The sequence below is a fragment of the Cloeon dipterum genome, chromosome 3 (assembly GCF_949628265.1).
Source record: "Cloeon dipterum chromosome 3, ieCloDipt1.1, whole genome shotgun sequence".
Classification (NCBI taxonomy): domain Eukaryota; kingdom Metazoa; phylum Arthropoda; class Insecta; order Ephemeroptera; family Baetidae; genus Cloeon; species Cloeon dipterum.
In genome coordinates, this window is record NC_088788.1 from 1,181,899 (window position 1) to 1,200,489 (window position 18,591).

The following is an 18,591-nucleotide window of genomic DNA, read 5'->3' on the forward strand; positions in this document are numbered from 1 at the left end:
CGAGACGAGACGTCTTTCGGCATCGGCGCGCTCTTTGAGGGGCGGCGGGCGCGTCTTCATTCTTTTTCCCTCCGTGTGTCCGGCTATTTCGGGCCTCAGTCTATCTTTGGCCGCCTCACCGGCCACAACAGCCCGCTCGTCGGAGAAAAGTGAAATCTGAATGGCGCACCGTGAGAATTCGCCCGACTTTTCGCACCCGCTGCGCGATGACGAGGACAGGGTGCAGCAGATGGCCCTGCTCGAGGTGCCCGGCAACGGCAGCCGCATCTCCAGGCAGTCGTCGGTCGCCTCCTCCCTCTCCGACCTGGCCGCCCCCATCTACTCCAGAAACAGACGGGGTCAACCTACACAGGTAGACACACCACATGATGCAATGCCTATTTTTAATTTACTAAAATTTGTTGTTTGACAATTCGGACGCGGAATTTGACCTAATTTCGAAGAAAAAACAGGGTTAGATTTAAATTAAATTCAAATCTGAATAAATTAAATGAAAAATTGTCTGTTAAATTTGATTTCATGGGGCGAAAAACGTAGAAAACGACACCAATGACGGTCAAATTCGGCGAATTTTAATATTAAAAGAAAATTTTACCCCTGGGTGGATGAGGGTTTGATTTCAACCCCTTAAAAAAGAATTGAAATTCTAAAAGGTTAAATAAGTTACAAAAATCTGACCGAAAAATGCGTAATTAAATTTGAAGTAAAAATTTAGGGGTGAAAAAAACACGTTTTTTAGGATTAAAATTTGAATTTCTCAAAATAGCGGTAAAATCATGCCACTATTTTTTTACACGTTTTTTCTAATTAAATTAGGCACATTTTAGCTATCTCAAAAATAATAATTTTCGTTCCTTTAGACATACAGGAATTTATTTAAATCTTAGATCAAATTTAAGTGACCTTGACCTTTGACCTTCAAAATTTATCAGCGTGGCAAAGATGTTCAGCGTTTAATGTAGACCATTTTAGACACTTTATTCATCAATTTATCAAAATTCCCTAAGCAAATTAATTTAAATTAAAAAAAATTCCATTGACAAATTCCCATTTCATTCAAAATTCTGAGTCTCCACCTCCAAGAATGTTACGTGCGCGAAAACACTCATCTGCTCCCAAGTTCGTGCAATCCGCGGAAAACATCTTGTTTGCTAGCTGGCTGGCTAGTCAGTCACGAGTTTTTATTTTTACTCATGTCTACTCTTGTCAGGCCGCACAATGCGTAGATTGGGCTCCATGCCAACCTGCTGGCACGTGAATCTTGTGATCCGCTCACCAATCCTCCATTAAACGCGCTAATTGGACGAAAGCAGTCTAAATTTAATACGTCCGCGACACACCTCTAAAAGCACAGAGTAAAAATAGTTTCAAGCGAATTTGCAAAGAGTTTTTTGCTTGCGTACGTGATAATAATTTAAAAAGTGGATCTCATTGTCAGGTCACGTGACCTGAGAAAGGTTTAAGGTCGGTGAAGGGCAAGGGTAAAAAATCGTGGCTGCCATTCGCCAAATGTGCTCAAAATTACTGAAAAAATTACAAAAAATGGCCTCTCAGGTCGCGGGGTACCCTGAAAAAGGTCGTTATGGTATGCCAGATTGAAGCCCCGTTTAAGACCTGTGCAATGAGGGGTCGTGGTTGATGATCGGACGAACGGCCGAATTTTAACAAAAATAAAACCATTTTCACCGAGCGTGTCATTAAGCCGAAAAATCGAAAAAAAATTAATTTTTATTTTTCTGTGCGCGGGAAAAATCTGAAAATTGGTTTCCAGACCGATGTTGGATCTGCGCGTGTAATGAAGTCGGTGGAAACCCGTTACGGGCCCCGGTTTTTTTATTTTCCATGTAATCCTTATGGAGATAGTCCAAAAATCACGTTTTTCAAACTTCAAAATTCGTCTAGTCCTAGGATTTTGATCGGATCTGCCCTTATTTGGTCTCAAAATGTTCCCAGATAAATTCCTAATTGATTTACCGTGCGTTTTGTCAAATTTTATCTAAAAATTCGTAATAATTCGAATAAATAGTTCAATTTTGGAACACAGCACACAAGCATCGATTGTGACTGGAAGAATTTTCTCGTCTTAATCTTCCTCCGCAAGTGGAGATGCAGACACCCCATCAGTCACGTCGCCCCTTATTGCGTCATTCGGGGAAAGGGATGAAACGATCGCGTTTGGCGCCAAACGGGTGCAATTCGCGTGCCCTTTCTGTGACCGTGATGACGCAACGCGGATCGATAATTTCGCTGACGACACCACCCCTGGCGATGACGCGAGCGAGCGGGGGCCGGCGCAACGAGCCGCGTCGATTGGCCCGCGTGGGGGCGTGCCCACCCTTGTTCGCCGACTCGTCTCTCGCACCCCATATGGTGTTTCGAGGGTGACAACAATCGCACACTCGCTCTCTCGCGAAGAACAACAATCAACTTCGCCAACGGAGCGTCGTCGGCAAGGGGTGAGTGTTGGGAGGGTGTTAACTGAGGGCCGCCGACGGTGTCGAGGGGTTAGAAAGGCCGAATTGGGCCCTGCCACGCCACCTGGGCCACAGGGTTAAATGAAGGTCACGCTGACCGGCGATCCGAATGATAAGAAATATTTGTTAGGGTTTTTTTTTAAATAATTTGGGCGCGAGGGGAGGAAAATTTGATGGTTTTTGTAGGGTTTGTTGTATTTACTAAGGGGATCGATACAGGGTGACAAACAAAAAATTAAAATAATCAAAATAGAGTAAAAAATTCAAATTTTGCCAATTTTCTACAAATTTTTTGACAGATTTCGATTCCTCTGGTCGAGATCTGTGCAACAACCTTTTTTTATTAAAATAAACTATTAATTTAAGTAAGGAGACAGTCCTTAAAGCATTTTGCTCTTTAAAATTAATTTTATTACCTTCAATTTTGTATTAAATTCAAAAGTGAAAGGTCTGTAATTTTATTCCTAATCAAATTGTGCCCATTTGATAGAAATTGAATAAAGTATGTATGTTAAATCAGCTTCACTCTGTTACGCAAGTAGCAAGGACTTTTAACAATTCATAACTTTCCGTTTCTGCCCTTTTCACACTGCTCACTCAGACTGGTATTTGAGAAGAAAGAATGGAGACTGAGGTAAATTTTAAAATAATTATTTAACAAAAATCCCTTACTAACCCTTTTTAATTATTGCTGGTCCACGATAGAACAAGGATGAAAAACCCAAGGTAAAATTAATAATAATTAATTTAAGCCAAATTTTCTCCATGGTTTGTGTGTCACGCAGAACTTGGCAGTGGCAGAGGACGGATTAACCCCCCAGGTCAGTGAATAAATAATTATCGAACCGAAAATCCGGGTTATGCAACCTGCGTGAGGCGGATGCTACGCCGGTTGCATAAGCAGGACGAAAAGCCTAATTCTTATTGACTGCTCAATTTGACCAAACATTCAAAATTCAAAGGAAAAGCCTGCTGTGACGGACAATGACGCCACGCACTCTAACGCAGCAGCCAAGTTGATGAAGGTGACTTTAATTTACTAACAAATAAACAAACCACCCTTTGACCTTTGTGTTGAATATTAACTGCTGGCCAGGACCCCGCCAACGGAGCCAACAAAGCGGTAAGGAATTTCTACAGCGAACTGACTAGTTTGCTATTTTACTCCATAGATGTCATTCTCCTTCACTCGAAAAGCTAAATGAGCACACAAATTGTTTTCCTGCGGTCGGTGGATTTTTACGAAAGTTTTTTGGGTAAAATTTGACCGACAAAATAGTAGAGAAAACTCAGTCTTTCCCATTTTTGCGGGTTTTGCGGGCATTCGAAGGTTAAAATCTTCCTAACTTTGCTCAGGGTGTTCCTAGAACAAAAATTAAAAAACCATTTAACTCGTCTTAATAAGGCAAACAACTTTTATGTTGACCTCAAAGTGGTAGGTCGAAGGTCAAGGCCGTAAAAATTGATTTTTTGAATTGAAACTCAAATTTGAAAATGAAGATATCAAATTTTTTTATTTTTCTCATAGCCATTTTGTAGAATACAAAGATTTAGGTTAGAAACGTTAAAATTTTGAATGGTGCTTTGCCTCATTTTTTTAATAAAAAAAATTAAACTTAGAAAACTCTTGTTTTTGGTTTTTCGAGGTCGCAAAAAAATTCAAATCTCGACTTCTAATCATCCGATTTTAAAAAACCGCATAGCGTTAGACTCGCCTCAACCTCCCCAAGTGCACTAAAGGGGTGTGAGACCCATCAACCCCCAACCCCATTTTAACCCCCTCAAAAACGTGAAATTTAGCATTTTTTCGTCGGTTTTAACACCTTATCACGACGTTGACGAGTAATTTTCTCCTTCAAACCGATTCAGTTACTTATTTTACTTCAATACGAGTCAAACGGTACTTAATGTTTGTAAACAGGACCACTAAATTCCGAGATTTGGGTGCACAAAGGTTTTTGATCGTGACGCGATGCAATAAAATACCAAATCTCGACTTCTAATAATCCGATTTTAAAAAACCACATAGCATAAGACTCGTCTTTACGTCCCCAAGTGCACTAAAAGGGGTGGAACTTAATTACAATTTTTTTCTGAGTGAGTTTGACGCAAGGTAAGCAATGACTTGGCCAAAAAGCAGAGATGAAATGAGGGTCATTAATATTTGTAGAGAAATGACGTCAGCAGCAGACGACGTCTTTTGTTCAGCTGCTTTTAGCTGCATGAACGGATGTCTCTTTCACGTTTTGTCTCGTCACTGACTGAAATATGCTGAAACTTTTCAGTACAATTTCAAGGTGAACGCCGAAATGACCTGGATTTCCCGAAAAGTCTTATCTTCTTTAAATTGTCTGTTTGTTCGAATCCTGACGCGTATTATATTTGCAGCAATTTGCGCTGCTTATCGGCGTCGCGTCTGGCGCAGCAAACTATGAATTTAGGTGTTTTCTGACCTGCTGCGTCTTGCCCGCGGCTTGGCGCAAATCTTTCTGCAATGACGTCCAGCGCGGCCGTAAATAAACCGTGCTTCTTTGTGCCGCGCAAAAAATGCACACGCACCAAATTTGGCTGCATCAGCGCGGCCCCGACGCCGCAATTTCGGCCGCGTGTCTGTGTCTTTAATGACTTGACGCCTTTTTACATGTTTTGATAAGTGAATTTAAAACCTTTATGGCACCGTCTGAGAGAGCAACGTAATCTTTTGCGACATTTTCCGCTTTATTGAATCATGTACACTTTTTGTGCAATAGCATTCCGACGCAATTAGAGACTTTAGAAGCGAGTAGTTCGTTAATCTTTATTACTTTGGACCTTAAACGTTTCCATTCCTGGTAATCCGCGCTCACTCAGCGACAAAGATAGAACGAGACACGAGACAGTCGCCGCGAGTAATTGAATCTGACTTAACATTGTGTAAATTTACGTCAGATTTTTTCTTGCGTATTAATCGACTTTTCCCAAGCGGATTTACTGTATTTTCTTCTAATAAGTAAAAATGTATTCGAAACCATTTTTCTCAGTTTTAAAAATATTTTTGCGGTTTGGGGTGGAGGGTAGGCACCCCCTAAACACTTTGGCTGGTTAGTGGAGGTTGATACGAGTCTGACGGTGGGTAGTTTTTGTAATTCTGATGGTTAGAACCCGAGATTTGGAGTTTAAAATATTCGCAAAACACGAAAATCACGAACTTTTCAACTTTTGTATTTTGTAAACTCTAAATCTCGAGTTCTAACCATCAGAACTGCAAAAACTACCCACCGTTAGACTCGTCTTAACTTACTCTGAATAGCTGAACAGTTTAGGGGTTGCTAAATCCACCCCTTTCAACTCCCATAAAATTTTTTATATTAAAAATGTACCCAAAAGTATTTTTCTTAGATTTAGAAATACTTTCGCGATTGGGGGTGGAAGATAAGCAACCTTAAACCCTTCAGTTAGTCAGGGAAAGTCGAGACGAGTCTGGCGGTGGGTAATTTTTGCAATTCTGATGTTTAGAACCCGAGATTTGGAGTTGCCAATATTTGTAAAACACAAAAAAGTTGTAAAAATCGGATTTTTCGAGTTTTAAAGTGGAATTTTTCACAAATTAACAGGAAAACCTCTCTGGAATTTTCTCACAAGTTCACAAATGTCATATACGACAACTTTTATGCATTATTTAATTTTTGAAATTAACCTCGGACATCAAATCCAAAAAAACTTAATTTTTTTATAATCCTCCTTTTGAAGATGAGATTCTGAGGTCACAGTCTTCAAAATTGTCCCTATTAAATATAAAATTTAAGTTTGCTTGACTTCTTTGCCTTCCAATTTTCTGATGAAACTCCAAAGCTAAACGCAACGTTCTTCCAACGAATGATACGAACACTCCTCTAAAGAATCGAATTTCTCTCCAGAAGATAACGCTGGTGCAGTCTATAAACCGTTATATCCTCAGCACTAAGCTAAAAGCTAGAGCCGTCTCATCATTGCAAACATGGCGAGCGCAATTATGCAAGGCACACAGTGTCTGGCCAAAGCAAAAACAACTCTCGATCGTTGTTACATGGGATTAATCACGTAGACGTGCATTGCAGACGTGCACCGCATCACGCCTCTTCCAGCCATAAAATTTTCCTTTCCCTTTTCTGATTCATGATTTTCCTCGTCATTCACGAGAGGAAGCAGCAGTTTGCGGTTATTTTATTATTTCGTGGTTAACAAATTTCAAGCATAGCAGTCTGTTAATTGCACGCACTTGTTCACAACGCGGCCTGCATGTAAGGCGATACTTGCTTGCACTTGAAACGAGATTAGAGCTGCAAACGGGATTATAGCAATATGATAAAAAAAAAAGAAGCAAAACACTGTACTGCGGGGAAGGGATGGAATTTCACACTTGCCGACAGTGAGAAAAAAGCAGTTTTTGCGCGCTTCCGAACAAGAAAAACAACCAGCAATTCCTGGCGCCAGTGCCAAGCACACGATTTTTATTTTTTATTAACTTCTTTCCCAAGATACAGAAAGATGGGCTGCAAATTAAGATTAAAATAGCAATTTCAGTTTGAGCAGCCAAAATTTGTCAAAACACCAAGTTGCTGTCCAGGGGTCGATTGATTTTGATTATATTTTTTCAGCGTTAATTTTTAATACTTCATAACTTTGCTCAGGGTGGTCCTAGAAAAAAAATTAAAAACTTTTTAAGCCTTCTTATCAAAGCAAACGACTTTTATGTTGATCTCAAAGTGGTAGGTCAAAATTCAAGGTCATAAAAATTGATTTTTTAATTTAAAACTCAAATTTGAAAATGAAAATATCAAAATTTTTTGTTTTTTTCTTTGCCATTTTGTAGAGCACAAAATTTTAGGTTGGAAACGGTAAAATTTGAATTGGAGTTTTGCCTCATTTTTTTAATAATAAATTAAAACTTAGAAAACCCTTGTTTTTTGTTTTTTGAGGTTGCTAAAACATCCAAATCTCGACTTCTAATCATCCGATTTTGAAAAACCACATACCATTAGACTCATCTCACCGTCCCCAAGTGCACTAAAGGGGTGTGAGACCCACCAACCCCAACCCCCTTTTCTACCCCCTCAAAAACCTGAAATTTAGCATTTTTCGTCCTTTTCAACACCTTAGCACGACATTAACGAGTAATTGTAATCTTAAAACCAATTTAGTTAATTATTTCACTTCAAGACGAGTCAAACGGTACTTAATTTTTGTAAATAGGACCACCACAACCCGAGATTCGGGTGGCACAAAGTTTTTTGTCGAGATGGATGCACCAAATCTCGAACTCTACACTAAAAATCTCATCGCAATTATAAAATAAACAGCACACCGCTCAACTTTCGGGATTTAAAGGTGCCATCCCATTCAACCCCTATTACACACCACACCCTATTCCTTTGTGTGGTAAGGCGTAATTTAACCCCATCCGAAACACTGACAACAGAAATGGAGGAAAATTCGGAATTCTTATTTCATTATTTGAGAAACTACAATTTATTTCTAGAAACAAACTGACATGATGATCCCATAATTTGATCTTTATTGGAGCTGCCGCTGATGTATATATCATTGCAAATTAATGTCGTTCTAGAGGTCACAAGGCGTGTTTGACCTCCACGGGTCAAAAGTCGAGTGCGCTGCATTCCATTCGATTGAACCAAATGACAAGACGTCCGTCCCTTTAAATTTTAATGGGCGATCCACGCGACTCAAATCCCACACAGATAATTTCGCTCCACACCCTTGATATTTTTTTTTATCAATTTTCTCATTTGAAAATCGCGAGTGTGCGTAGTTGCAGTTGCATTCCCTTTCCCCGCGGCCTGTTCTCTCTATTCGCTGACGTATTACAATTAATAGTAGAAAAATAGATGTTTATATTATTTGCTCCGCGGCGGAGACAATAATAATTGCTCGCGAGCAGGAGGGAGAGGTCACCGATATGTGCCCACTTGACCTGCCTGTTGATGGGTCGACCAATCGGAGCTTCTCCACCTCAATTAGGGGCTCGAGACCATCCGTGGACTCGTTCAGTCTGTTTTTATCATCGGGGTGGAAAGAGTCGCCGATAAAACATGTCCGGAAATGGAGAAGCGCAAAAGGACACTTCACGCATCAAGGTATTTCGCACTCACTTTATAAAGTTTACAATTTAAAACATAATAACAATCATTAATCCTTTGTGGAATTTAGAAAATAATTATTTTTAGAATGTCCAATAATGACAGCAGGACCGAGGAATAGTCAATTAAATGTTTTAACTGTCTTAATTTTGATCCCTATCGTCAGGGAAAAATTTCCATAACTGGGATTTCAAGCCGGTTTTTTTTAGATTATTTCCTCAATTTACTTTAAATAATTTATTTGTCGCGTACTCTTATATCCAGACCGACATATCAATTCATTTAACATCTGACAGTGAGCTCTTTATATGTCGATTGCTCCACGCAAAAGCAAGCCTTGCTGAGTATTATTATTATTTTTCTTCAATTGGAATAGCTCTTTGAAATAAATAAACTTCCCCAGTAGCCGTATGATTACCTCAAACAATTGTTTTTAAATCCCCCTAGCTATCAAAATGTTTAAAATAATGTAACGACCCACATTTTGTGTTCACGCGATTCGTTATGACGTGAAGTAAGCCATCCAGCTGTTAACAAAATAAGTGCATTGCTAGATACTTCTCAGCATTATTTTTTTTTTGTTCTTGAAATGTTTTCTTTCAAATCACGTGTGTGCGTCAAGCAAACAGTTTTTGCGCAAGAAAAGGGCAAGGCTGTATTTAATGAAATTGAGCGCAATAAACGAGCTGTTGTTTACCTATTCACTCCAGTTTGCGTTTTCCAATATGCAGGTGTGTATTCTTTTTACCTAGAATTCTTGACATTGTGATACATTTTATTAATTGCTTTCGAAATACCAATTATCACAAAAAAGGAATTTATTGCAATCCAGTATAGTGTGTAAATATGGGAAATTATCCTTGGCATTAGAAAAATCACCGGGGTGGCGATCTGTGTTGGTTCTTGCGCCGGTCAGGAATCAATAATGCTGTCGTAATTTATAATTGTTTAAATTTTGAAGCTGCGCAGAAAACTTGTGTGCATTTTACGCATGCGCAGTATGTTCAGATCGGTTCTTAATCTCACAAGGAGGCTGAAACTCATCACTGCGCATGCGTGGCCCAAATTAAAACCTTCTGCGCAGTCGTAATTCCCACCGGGGGTCCGGATTGCGATCTGTGTTGTTTCCCGCCGGTCAGAAGTCAATATGGCGTCGAAATAATGGAGGTTAATCCAGTCGGCCAATCAGAAGCGTCGAAAAAGGGGCGTGCTGAGCTAATAATTTCATTCCCGCGTATTTTGCTACATTTCCTTTAGCCTGATGTGCCATCTAACGGTCGATTCGCCAATACCCGGGCTAATCTAAAGAAATAACAACAAAATATTCATTGTGCTAATAAATTTCACTTTCCCGCCGCACTCTGCTAGACGCCATATCTGCGCGTCGCTCGAATCCGGCCCCCGGTGAGAACTTTAAAAAATTCCTAATAAAAACCTGCTTCACAGTTCATTCTATTGTTTGAAATACAAAAATACGCGATTCTTAGAGCTGGAGAAATGAAATCCGGCTGCCGTTTGATTGTTTAAAGACTCGTCGATTCCCCCTTTTCACCGACGTACGGCGCCATTGAGTCCGATCTTAATTGCACGGCGCGGATCTCGCATTATGCATTATACGATCGAGCACACTCTGTGGAATTTATTTATTTTATTCCTCGAGAGCAGCGGCAGTCGCGACAGCCGCTCATTACTTCTTCTTCTTCTTGCTTTTATATGGAGCGCGCGCCGAGCCTGAGTTTTTTTTTAACTCCCTCTTTAGCTTGTCAGCACAAACTGGTTGCTTTAAATCTCTGCAGACGCGATTTCGCGGAAAATCGTTCCATCTGTGACCTTCTGAGGAGAGGCTCGGTCGCAGGCTCGGCCAATCGCCGCTCAGGGCGTGGTACCGACAATTTTTCCGTAATTGCTGTATATATATCTTACTCGCGGATTAGTCCAGATCCAGAGAGAGAAGATTAAATCCTTACATAATGAAGAGAGCAGGCTACTTCGTCTTATCTTTGTACGTGAAAATTACGGGTTTTTTCATCATATTTATTTTTTAAACGTTCCTGACTGGGAATTGATGGATAATTATTTATTTGTTGATGAATAACTCGTAGACGTAGAACCCATCCGTGTCTTTAAAATAATTGCCAAGTCACGCGAAGCCGGAGCAAAATGAAAATGACCTTCGTGGCTCTTCTTTATTTGACCTCCGTAAAAAAATAATTATATCTGTGCCCAACAGTGGCAATTCAATGCTCCCAAGCCGTTTTGATTGCTGCATATGTTGAGTCGGTGTCGTTTTTGTTTGTACGGGCGTCACATCACATGTTGGGGAAAAACGTCGGGTGTGCTATATAATTGCTGAGTTGCTTCTATCGCAAAATACTCAAAATAGATAACACGCAGCACGAGATTGCTGGTTTAAGCAATTAAATTGGTCTGGAAAGAGCTGAATTTTGAGGTATATCGGTCAAAACGAAGCATTTTTCAAGGTGACCTTTGCTTACAATTAAATTATTTTGTGTCGGCGCGAGTGCAGCATTTCATTGACCTGCAGGCTGATGGCTTGCACAATTCTATTTTCTTTCTCTCGCGTGCTCTCTCTTCTCTATCGCAACCAAAAATAACAGCCAAGCCCCTTTTGAATCTGCTTTAAAGTTCTGAACCGGTTTGTTGTTCCAAAATCTGATCAAGGAGAGCCACTCACTCTTTCTTTCTTTATTTTTATGATGGATTTGCCTTGGTCTCGATTAATTTTCGATCGATCGAACGACATTGAAGGCAATAAATCAGAGTGCATGCTGAAAAAGCGGTGATCTTGACGAGTTCAATGAATAGGAAGGAAATACATAGGAAATAAATGGCATGCATTGCGAATGCGAACGAACCTTGGCTCTCGAGCGAAACTTCCAGATTTTATATTTACAGCACTGTTCACTGTTCAACAAATGGTGAAAGTTTACTCAAAAGACCGTCTTTGACGCAGTTTCTGAGCCCACCAATCGATTCCTGAGGGTCAAATTAGGTGAAATGGACGTTTTTCCGTTAAAAAAGTGCAGCGCGACGTGCGAATTTTTTTTCCCGCCAAAAATATGAATGCGAGAAGTGCGCATGCGTAAGAGCTGGTTTGAGCACTTGCAGAGAGATCGCTTTTTTGTCAGATCCAGCATCCAGCCATCTCTGACGCATGCGCACTTCTCGCATTCATATTATTTTAGCGGGAAAAAAGTTCGCACGTCGCGCTGCACTTTTTTAACGGAAAAAACGTCCAATTCACCTAATTCGACCCTCAGGAGTCGATTGGTGTGCTCAGAAACTTCGTCAAATACTGTTTTTAGCAAGCAGGAACTGATTTATGGCCTGAAATTCCGTTTTGACGACAGTCAGCGCAATTAAGCGACAAGGTTGGCTGTTTTTTTACTTCTTCTGAATGTCACTGTGGCGCTGTCGTCTCAATTATAGGTCTTCGCTTCATTTTAGTGGTACTTTAAGACCAATAAGCCGCTAAAAAAACGGCTTTCCAATTGTTATTCGGCACGATCTAACCTAATTCTCCTCAATAGATCGATTTTTTCACTGTTTAAATCAATTTAAACCTCATTAACCTCCAAGTTTTTTCCTCAACAATGTTACTGTAAAGCAATAATTTACTTTCAATCGCCGCGAGCTGAAAAGGTCATGCACACTCGTACTCAGGTGATAATAAAGTTTTCCTCGTTCGCTTGTCGAGCCGCCGAGCAAAAGAAAGGGAACAATATTTCAGCGGAGCCCCGCGCTCGCCTACACGAGCATTTGCATAGACTCACGTCGCGTTTTATTTACTCATGTAGCCTCAGCTCACCTTTTCCGTCAGTCTGGTGCACATAGAGAATGAGCCAGATAGTGGTGACGCAAAGGCTGATGCAAGTGAAGGCAGGAGAGGCTCGGCCGGCGAACGGCCAATCGCGAGCAGGGCCCCGCCGCACGCCCCTCGGATAAAACGCGGGGGGCTCGGCGCACCGCGTTTCTTTCGCTCGCAGCCGCTGGACAAGTCGCTCTAGCACCACGGTGTGATATTCACGGATTTATGGTCAACGCCTGGCAACACCTTTTCACTCAACTCAAACATGCCATTCATCAGAAGAGCGGTATGATTTTTATTATTTAATTATTTAAAATTGAATTATCGCTTTTGGTTTTCTCCCCTCTGCTCTGCTCCTATTACATCCTGCTGCCTCTTTATCAGTTCATACATAGCAGCTCCGATATAATAAATACATATCCGCTTTCTCCGCGGCGACACGTGCGCTGACTGCGAGCTGCTGGATAAAAAAATTGCCTGCTGCCACCTGAGATGGCGTGCCGCAATTTGAGCTCTTTCGACCTCAAGCGTTGGAGGTCTTTTTTCTCTCCTCTCCTGCGGCTATCGTAAAATTATAATTGCGCGGAGTAATTAAATGCTTTTTCTTCCTCAGGGGAATTTATTAAAACTAGATTATTAATTCGTGGCGAAAATCTTGGAAAGGTACAGCGCCCGGCGCTTTCTCTTTTGGCAAGCGCGACCTTTTTCTGCTCCCTCGGGTGTGTCACTCGCTGGGCGGTGCGTGAAATATATAAAAAATATCAGAGTCGCCGACCTTCAACGCCTCGACCAGCAGGAAACTGGTTCACAGCCTGACAATATGTATATTTAGATCTCATCATATTACGTCGTTTTAATCGCTTTACTAAAAGTCCTACACACCGAACACACCCTCCTTTGCCTTGGATTTTTTTTATTCTGATCGGAATTCATCATCTCATCTCGCATCAGTACCTGTTGCGACCTTGGCTAATCTATAAAACCACCTGGAAACGAATACAAATTAACCAAGTCGCTCGGGCGTGGTTGTTCCTGTAAGAAATAATGCGTCTGCTGGCCGATAATAAAAAACGCACACACTCACACATTTCGTCGAGAGCCGCGGCGCGCGCGGATCGATTGTGGCTAAGTTTGGTATCGAGTCAAGGCAGACAAAACCTTTGAAATGCTGCTGGAATTAAAGATGCCCTGGGCAAACGTCACGAGTTTAATGAGAAGACCCGCGCGCGTTTCCTTCAAAACTCTTTTAGGACGAAAACAAGTCGGACAAAGCCTTGGAATCGTGCGTGTGACCTCACTTAAGAGCTGCGTGAAATAGTTTTTAGTAGAAAATAGTCTGTGCTGATTCCCGCCGGCGTCGAAATTTATATTTTTTTGATTATTTAAAGCTGCGCAATAAACTTGTGCGCATCATAAGCATGCGCAGTATGTTCAGATCGCTTCAAAATCTCACAGGGAGTCTGAAACTCATCACTGCGCATGCGTGACCCAAATTAAAACCTTCTGCGCAGTCGTATTTTCCACCGGGGTCCGAATTTTTCCATTAGCCTAATGTGCTATCTATAACGGTCAATTCACCACTTACCGGGCTAATCGGCTGTTAATAAAGAATTAACAACAAAAATATTCATTCGCACTCTATCAGACGCCATATCTGCGCGTCTCGTGAATCCGGACTCTGGTGGAAAATAGAATTATATCATTTGCGTTTGTTTTAAACTCGAGGCAGTGCAGGATTATATAAGACAGATCAGCAACAGTTCCCGTTGTGCAGCCTCTAAACCGGATCGTGCTTTTTGTTCCACAATTCTTCTGCATTGAATTTTTACGGCCTCTGCCGACGACGACTCTCTCTTATATTATATATGCTTTATCAAGTGCAAGTGCATTTTATCTTATTGCATGTATAATTCAATGTTTCAGGGTTTCAATGGGCGTCTGGCGTTCGCGATCGCAGCCGCCGCCCTTGGCTCAGCCTTCCAGCATGGCTACAACACCGGAGTAGTAAATGCTCCTCAAAAGGTTCGTCTCTGCTCACTCTGCGTTTTTCAGGGAATAATTAATTTGATTTAATTCCTTAATAACCAGCTAATTGAAGAATGGATCAGCGAGGTTCAGCATGATCGAACGGGTGAGGTTCCCTCCCAGGCCAATGTCACCTTCATCTTCTCGCTTGCCGTGTCCCTTTTCTGCGTCGGCGGAATGCTCGGCGGATGCATCACCGGTCTCGTCGCCGACAAATTCGGCCGCAAGGTGATTTAAGGCTTAAAACCGTGTTTTACGATGTTTCTGAGCCCACCAATCGATTCCCGAGGGTCGAATTAGGTGTAGTGGCTGTTTTTCCCGTCAAAAAGTGACCAAGCGCGACGTGCGAACTTTTTTCCCGCCAAAACAATTTGAACGTTTATCCGAGAATTGCGCATGCGTGAGAGCTGGCTGAATCTGAAAAAGAAGTCATTCGTACAGGCGGTCTCTCTGCAAGTGCTCAAACCAGCTCTCACGCATGCGCACTTCTCGCATTCATTTTGTTTTGGCGGGAAAGAAAGTTCGCACGTCGCGCTGCACTTTTTTAACGGAAAAAACATCGATTTTACCTAATTTGACCCTCAGGAATCGATTGGTGGGCTCAGAAAATTCGTCAAACGTCGCCTTTAAACATTTTATTTGACTCCATTTTTTTGTATCTCATATTCAGGGCGGCCTCTTGATCAACAACGTGTTGGTATTCGCGGCGGCCATCCTGATGGGTGCGGCCAAGGCGGCCGGCTCGTACGAAATGCTCATTCTTGGCCGCTTCCTGATCGGCATCAACTCCGGGCTGAACGCGGGCCTGGCGCCCATGTACCTGGCGGAAATCGCTCCGGTGCATCTGCGCGGCGCCGTCGGCACCGTCTACCAACTGGTCATCACCATCTCCATCCTGCTGTCCCAGCTGTTCGGCCTGGGCTCGATCCTGGGCACGCCCAGCATGTGGCCGCTGCTGCTGTCCCTGACCCTGCTGCCGGCCGTCTTCCAGCTCGCCACCCTGCCCATCTGCCCTGAGTCGCCCAAATTCACCCTGCTGAACTCTGGAAAGGAGCTCGAAGCCCAGAGAGGCCTAACCTGGCTGCGCGGAACCATCGAGGTGCACGACGAGATGGAGGAGATGCGCTCCGAGTACGAGGCTTCCAAGTTGGTGCCCAAGGTCACCATGAAGGAGCTGTTCGTCAACTCGGCCCTCAGGAGTCCACTCATCATCTGCGTCATGGTCATGATCGCGCAGCAACTCTCCGGCATCAATGCGGTAATTAATTTGCTGAATTATATTTAATTAATTTTTTTCTAATTAATTTGGTTGCAGGTTATGTTCTTTTCGACCAAGATCTTCAAAATGGCTCAGTTGACGGACGACCACGCGCAGCTGGCCACCCTGGCGATGGGCACCATGAACGTCATCATGACCGTCATCAGTCTGTTCCTGGTGGAGAAGGCGGGACGCAAGACCCTGCTGCTTGTTGGCTTTTCTGGCATGTGCATCGACACGATCCTCCTCGCTATCTGCCTCAAATACGCTGTAAGTTGAAGAAAATCAAGTCTTTAAATTAATTCTTGGCGCCAATTGCGGTACTAATCGATGCCCCTTGGTAAGGCGCGTCCGCCCGTGCGCAATTTTCCAAAATCGGACCATTTTTCGAATTTTTACGAAATGTTTTTGGACAATTTTTGGAAAAAATTGGAATTTTCACAAATAAATTCCGGATCAAGGCCAAAATTAAAAACTGGCCCTTCAGTTCACGTAAAATTTATCTGGGATCATTTTAAAACTAAATTCGAGCCAATCCGATCAAAATCCTAGGAGGAGATCGATTTTGAAATTTTAAAAACGCGTTTTTCGCACTTTTTCCCATGGAAATTGAAAAAATTTTCCAAACGCAGCAAAACTTAGGGGTTTTACCGACTTTATCGCATAGACTGGATCACCGCCGGTCTGGAAACCGATTTTCAGATTTTTCAGGCCCATAGAAATATTAAAATAAATTTTTACGGTTTTTTTCGGCTTGACGTCTGTAAATGGTTTTATTTTTGTTAAAATTCGGCTGTTCATCCGATCGTCAACCACGACCCCTTATCGGACAGGTCTCGGACGGGGCTTTGACCTGAAATACCCCATCGACCTTTTTCAGGGTAACCTGACCTGAGATCCGCTCTCAAACCGGTTTTTCATGCTTTTTTCAGTCATTTTGAGCACATATTTCAGCGATACGATTTGAACCAACCTTCCTCAGGTCACGCGACCTGAGAAATATTTTTTGGTTTTTTTCCGCGCCATCATTACCATTTTATAATAATTTTAACCTATAAAAAACCCAAATTACTCATTTTTTACGATTTCCTTTTTGTCCATCCAGAGCGAGGCATTGTGGATTTCGTACTTCAGCATCGTGCTCGTCATCTTCTTCGTCATCATGTTCGCCACCGGCCCCGGCTCCATTCCGTGGTTCCTTGTGTCCGAGCTGTTCAACCAGTCGGCGAGGCCGGCGGCCACCTCGCTGGCCGTGTGCGTCAACTGGACGGCCAACTTCATCGTCGGCATCGGCTTCCTCCCCCTACAGGTTTGTACAATTAATTTCCTTAAAAAAACTCACACTAAAATTGACCCTTTAATTAATACAGGAGCTGATGGGCGGAAATGTGTTCTTCGTGTTCGCCTTCCTGCTGGCACTGTTCGTGCTCTTTGTGCTGAAGAAGGTGCCCGAGACGAAAAACAAGACCATGGAGGAGATCAGCTCCATGTTCCGCCAACAGTCGTACCAGTAGTCATTCATTCATTCGATTGATTGGTTGACATTTCATTGCTCTTGCCATGACTTTTTCGCGTCAAATACTCAGCAAGCACAAACGCGCCATACTACACCCAGTCAGTCAGCAAATCTGTGGAAAAAAAAAAGGAAAACGAGTCTCAGGCGGCCCTCTAGACTGCTTCACTAAATGTAGAGGCCGCCCAGGGCCCTCTTTCGACCCCCTAATTGTAGTGTTTGCCCCCTGCATCGATATAATATATATATTTCTGATGTGATTTTTCCGAGCAAAAGACCAAGAGCAGGAGGAAATCTCAAGAGGCGAGATACCTCTGGAGCACCTGGCCTGAGGTTTACATTTTAAAAACGATTTAAATAGAAATATTAATATCTGCACTGGTTGGTAAATCAAATTTTATTTGTATAGCTATTTAATTTCGTCCCCAGGGTTCTTAATTTTGTTTCCCATTTGGCTGATAGAGAGAGAGAGAGATACACTGTAGATTTTTAGACAAGTTCCTTTTTAAATATTATAATGAACTCGTGCAGGAATGATTGTTGGATTATATTTAGCTTTAGTTGCGGTTACAAGTTGCATTTAAATTCTCTCATTTGCAGCCTCTCAATTTAAAAGCAATTTACGGCAGTTGTTGTTGGACAGTGTGTTAAAAGCAAATCTTGCCCCCCTCCAGGTGGGAATAAATGTTGGTTGTAGATCTGTGTACAATAAGAAAAGAATCCTGAATTCTCCAAGGGAAATAAACGGAGATTGAATTTAAAGTTATCGATGTAGGATGTGCCGAAATGTGTGTCTGTGTTATCTGATTTTTTAATTACGATGTAATTCTGTTGTAGAATATTGATGCCATATTGTAAAAGAATATAATATATATTATTTTATGTATTTTTTTCTGTTACGGTTCAAGAATGCCACATTCCAGGACTGTAACTTGGAAATTATTATGAGAAAAGTGTTAATAAACGCTGGCAAAAGCATATCTGCAATTCACAGAGGCGTATTCTTGAGTTAAAATTCCTTAATTAAAAATTCTGAAATGTTTTGGCCGTTTTTTTTTTAAATCTCCGAAAAATCGCTGAAAGAATTTCCACCACTGTACGTTTTTTCCAACAGAAACGGCCACACGAATTCAATAGCTCACCCAAAAATTAGAATCCTAAAAGAGATTCTTTGTTAGTTTTATCCGCTTCATCTTTTATCTGTGCCCATTATTTGTGTTTGATTTGGAACAGTACGTGCGGGCTTTACCTGCGAATTTCCCTTCCCGCGTTCGCCAGCCAATGAGAAGGCCGGTGCTCGCAGCGCCTCTGGTGGAAGTGCCGACCCTATTATCCAAAGCACGGGAATGAATCGAGGACGAGTGCGGCCGCCATCT

At 42.0% G+C, this 18,591-nt stretch overlaps 1 protein-coding gene across 5 annotated transcripts; it reads left to right on the forward strand.

The window, feature by feature from the left end:
- Nucleotides 1–112: 112 nt before the first annotated feature.
- Nucleotides 113–18,206, forward strand: LOC135938906 (solute carrier family 2, facilitated glucose transporter member 1-like). Of its 5 annotated transcripts, XM_065482929.1 has the most exons (12): nucleotides 2,373–2,456; nucleotides 3,076–3,108; nucleotides 3,180–3,200; nucleotides 3,260–3,295; nucleotides 3,437–3,499; nucleotides 3,571–3,597; nucleotides 14,343–14,441; nucleotides 14,508–14,672; nucleotides 15,115–15,702; nucleotides 15,760–15,972; nucleotides 16,808–17,011; nucleotides 17,073–18,206. In XM_065482929.1, the coding sequence occupies exons 2-12, from the start codon at nucleotides 3,097–3,099 to the stop codon at nucleotides 17,214–17,216; spliced, it is 1,572 nt and encodes a 523-aa protein (XP_065339001.1). In that variant the 5' UTR covers nucleotides 2,373–2,456; nucleotides 3,076–3,096; the 3' UTR covers nucleotides 17,217–18,206. The 5 variants fall into 5 exon arrangements, with proteins under 5 accessions (XP_065339000.1, XP_065339001.1, XP_065339002.1 ...); XM_065482930.1 differs by lacking the exon at nucleotides 3,437–3,499 and having other exon boundaries at nucleotides 2,374–2,456; XM_065482928.1 differs by lacking the exons at nucleotides 2,373–2,456; nucleotides 3,076–3,108; nucleotides 3,180–3,200; ... (1 more) ...; nucleotides 3,437–3,499; nucleotides 3,571–3,597 and adding an exon at nucleotides 113–352.
- Nucleotides 18,207–18,591: the final 385 nt, after the last annotated feature.

Excerpts from the sequence above, each read along its gene's own strand:
- LOC135938906 (XM_065482928.1), top strand. The coding sequence starts at position 161 with ATGGCGCACCGTGAGAATTCGCCCGACTTTTCGCACCCGCTGCGCGAT. Across the intron at positions 15,973-16,807 it reads CTATCTGCCTCAAATACGCT|AGCGAGGCATTGTGGATTTC; the intron begins GTAAGTTGAAGA and ends TTGTCCATCCAG. Across the intron at positions 17,012-17,072 it reads TCGGCTTCCTCCCCCTACAG|GAGCTGATGGGCGGAAATGT; the intron begins GTTTGTACAATT and ends TAATTAATACAG.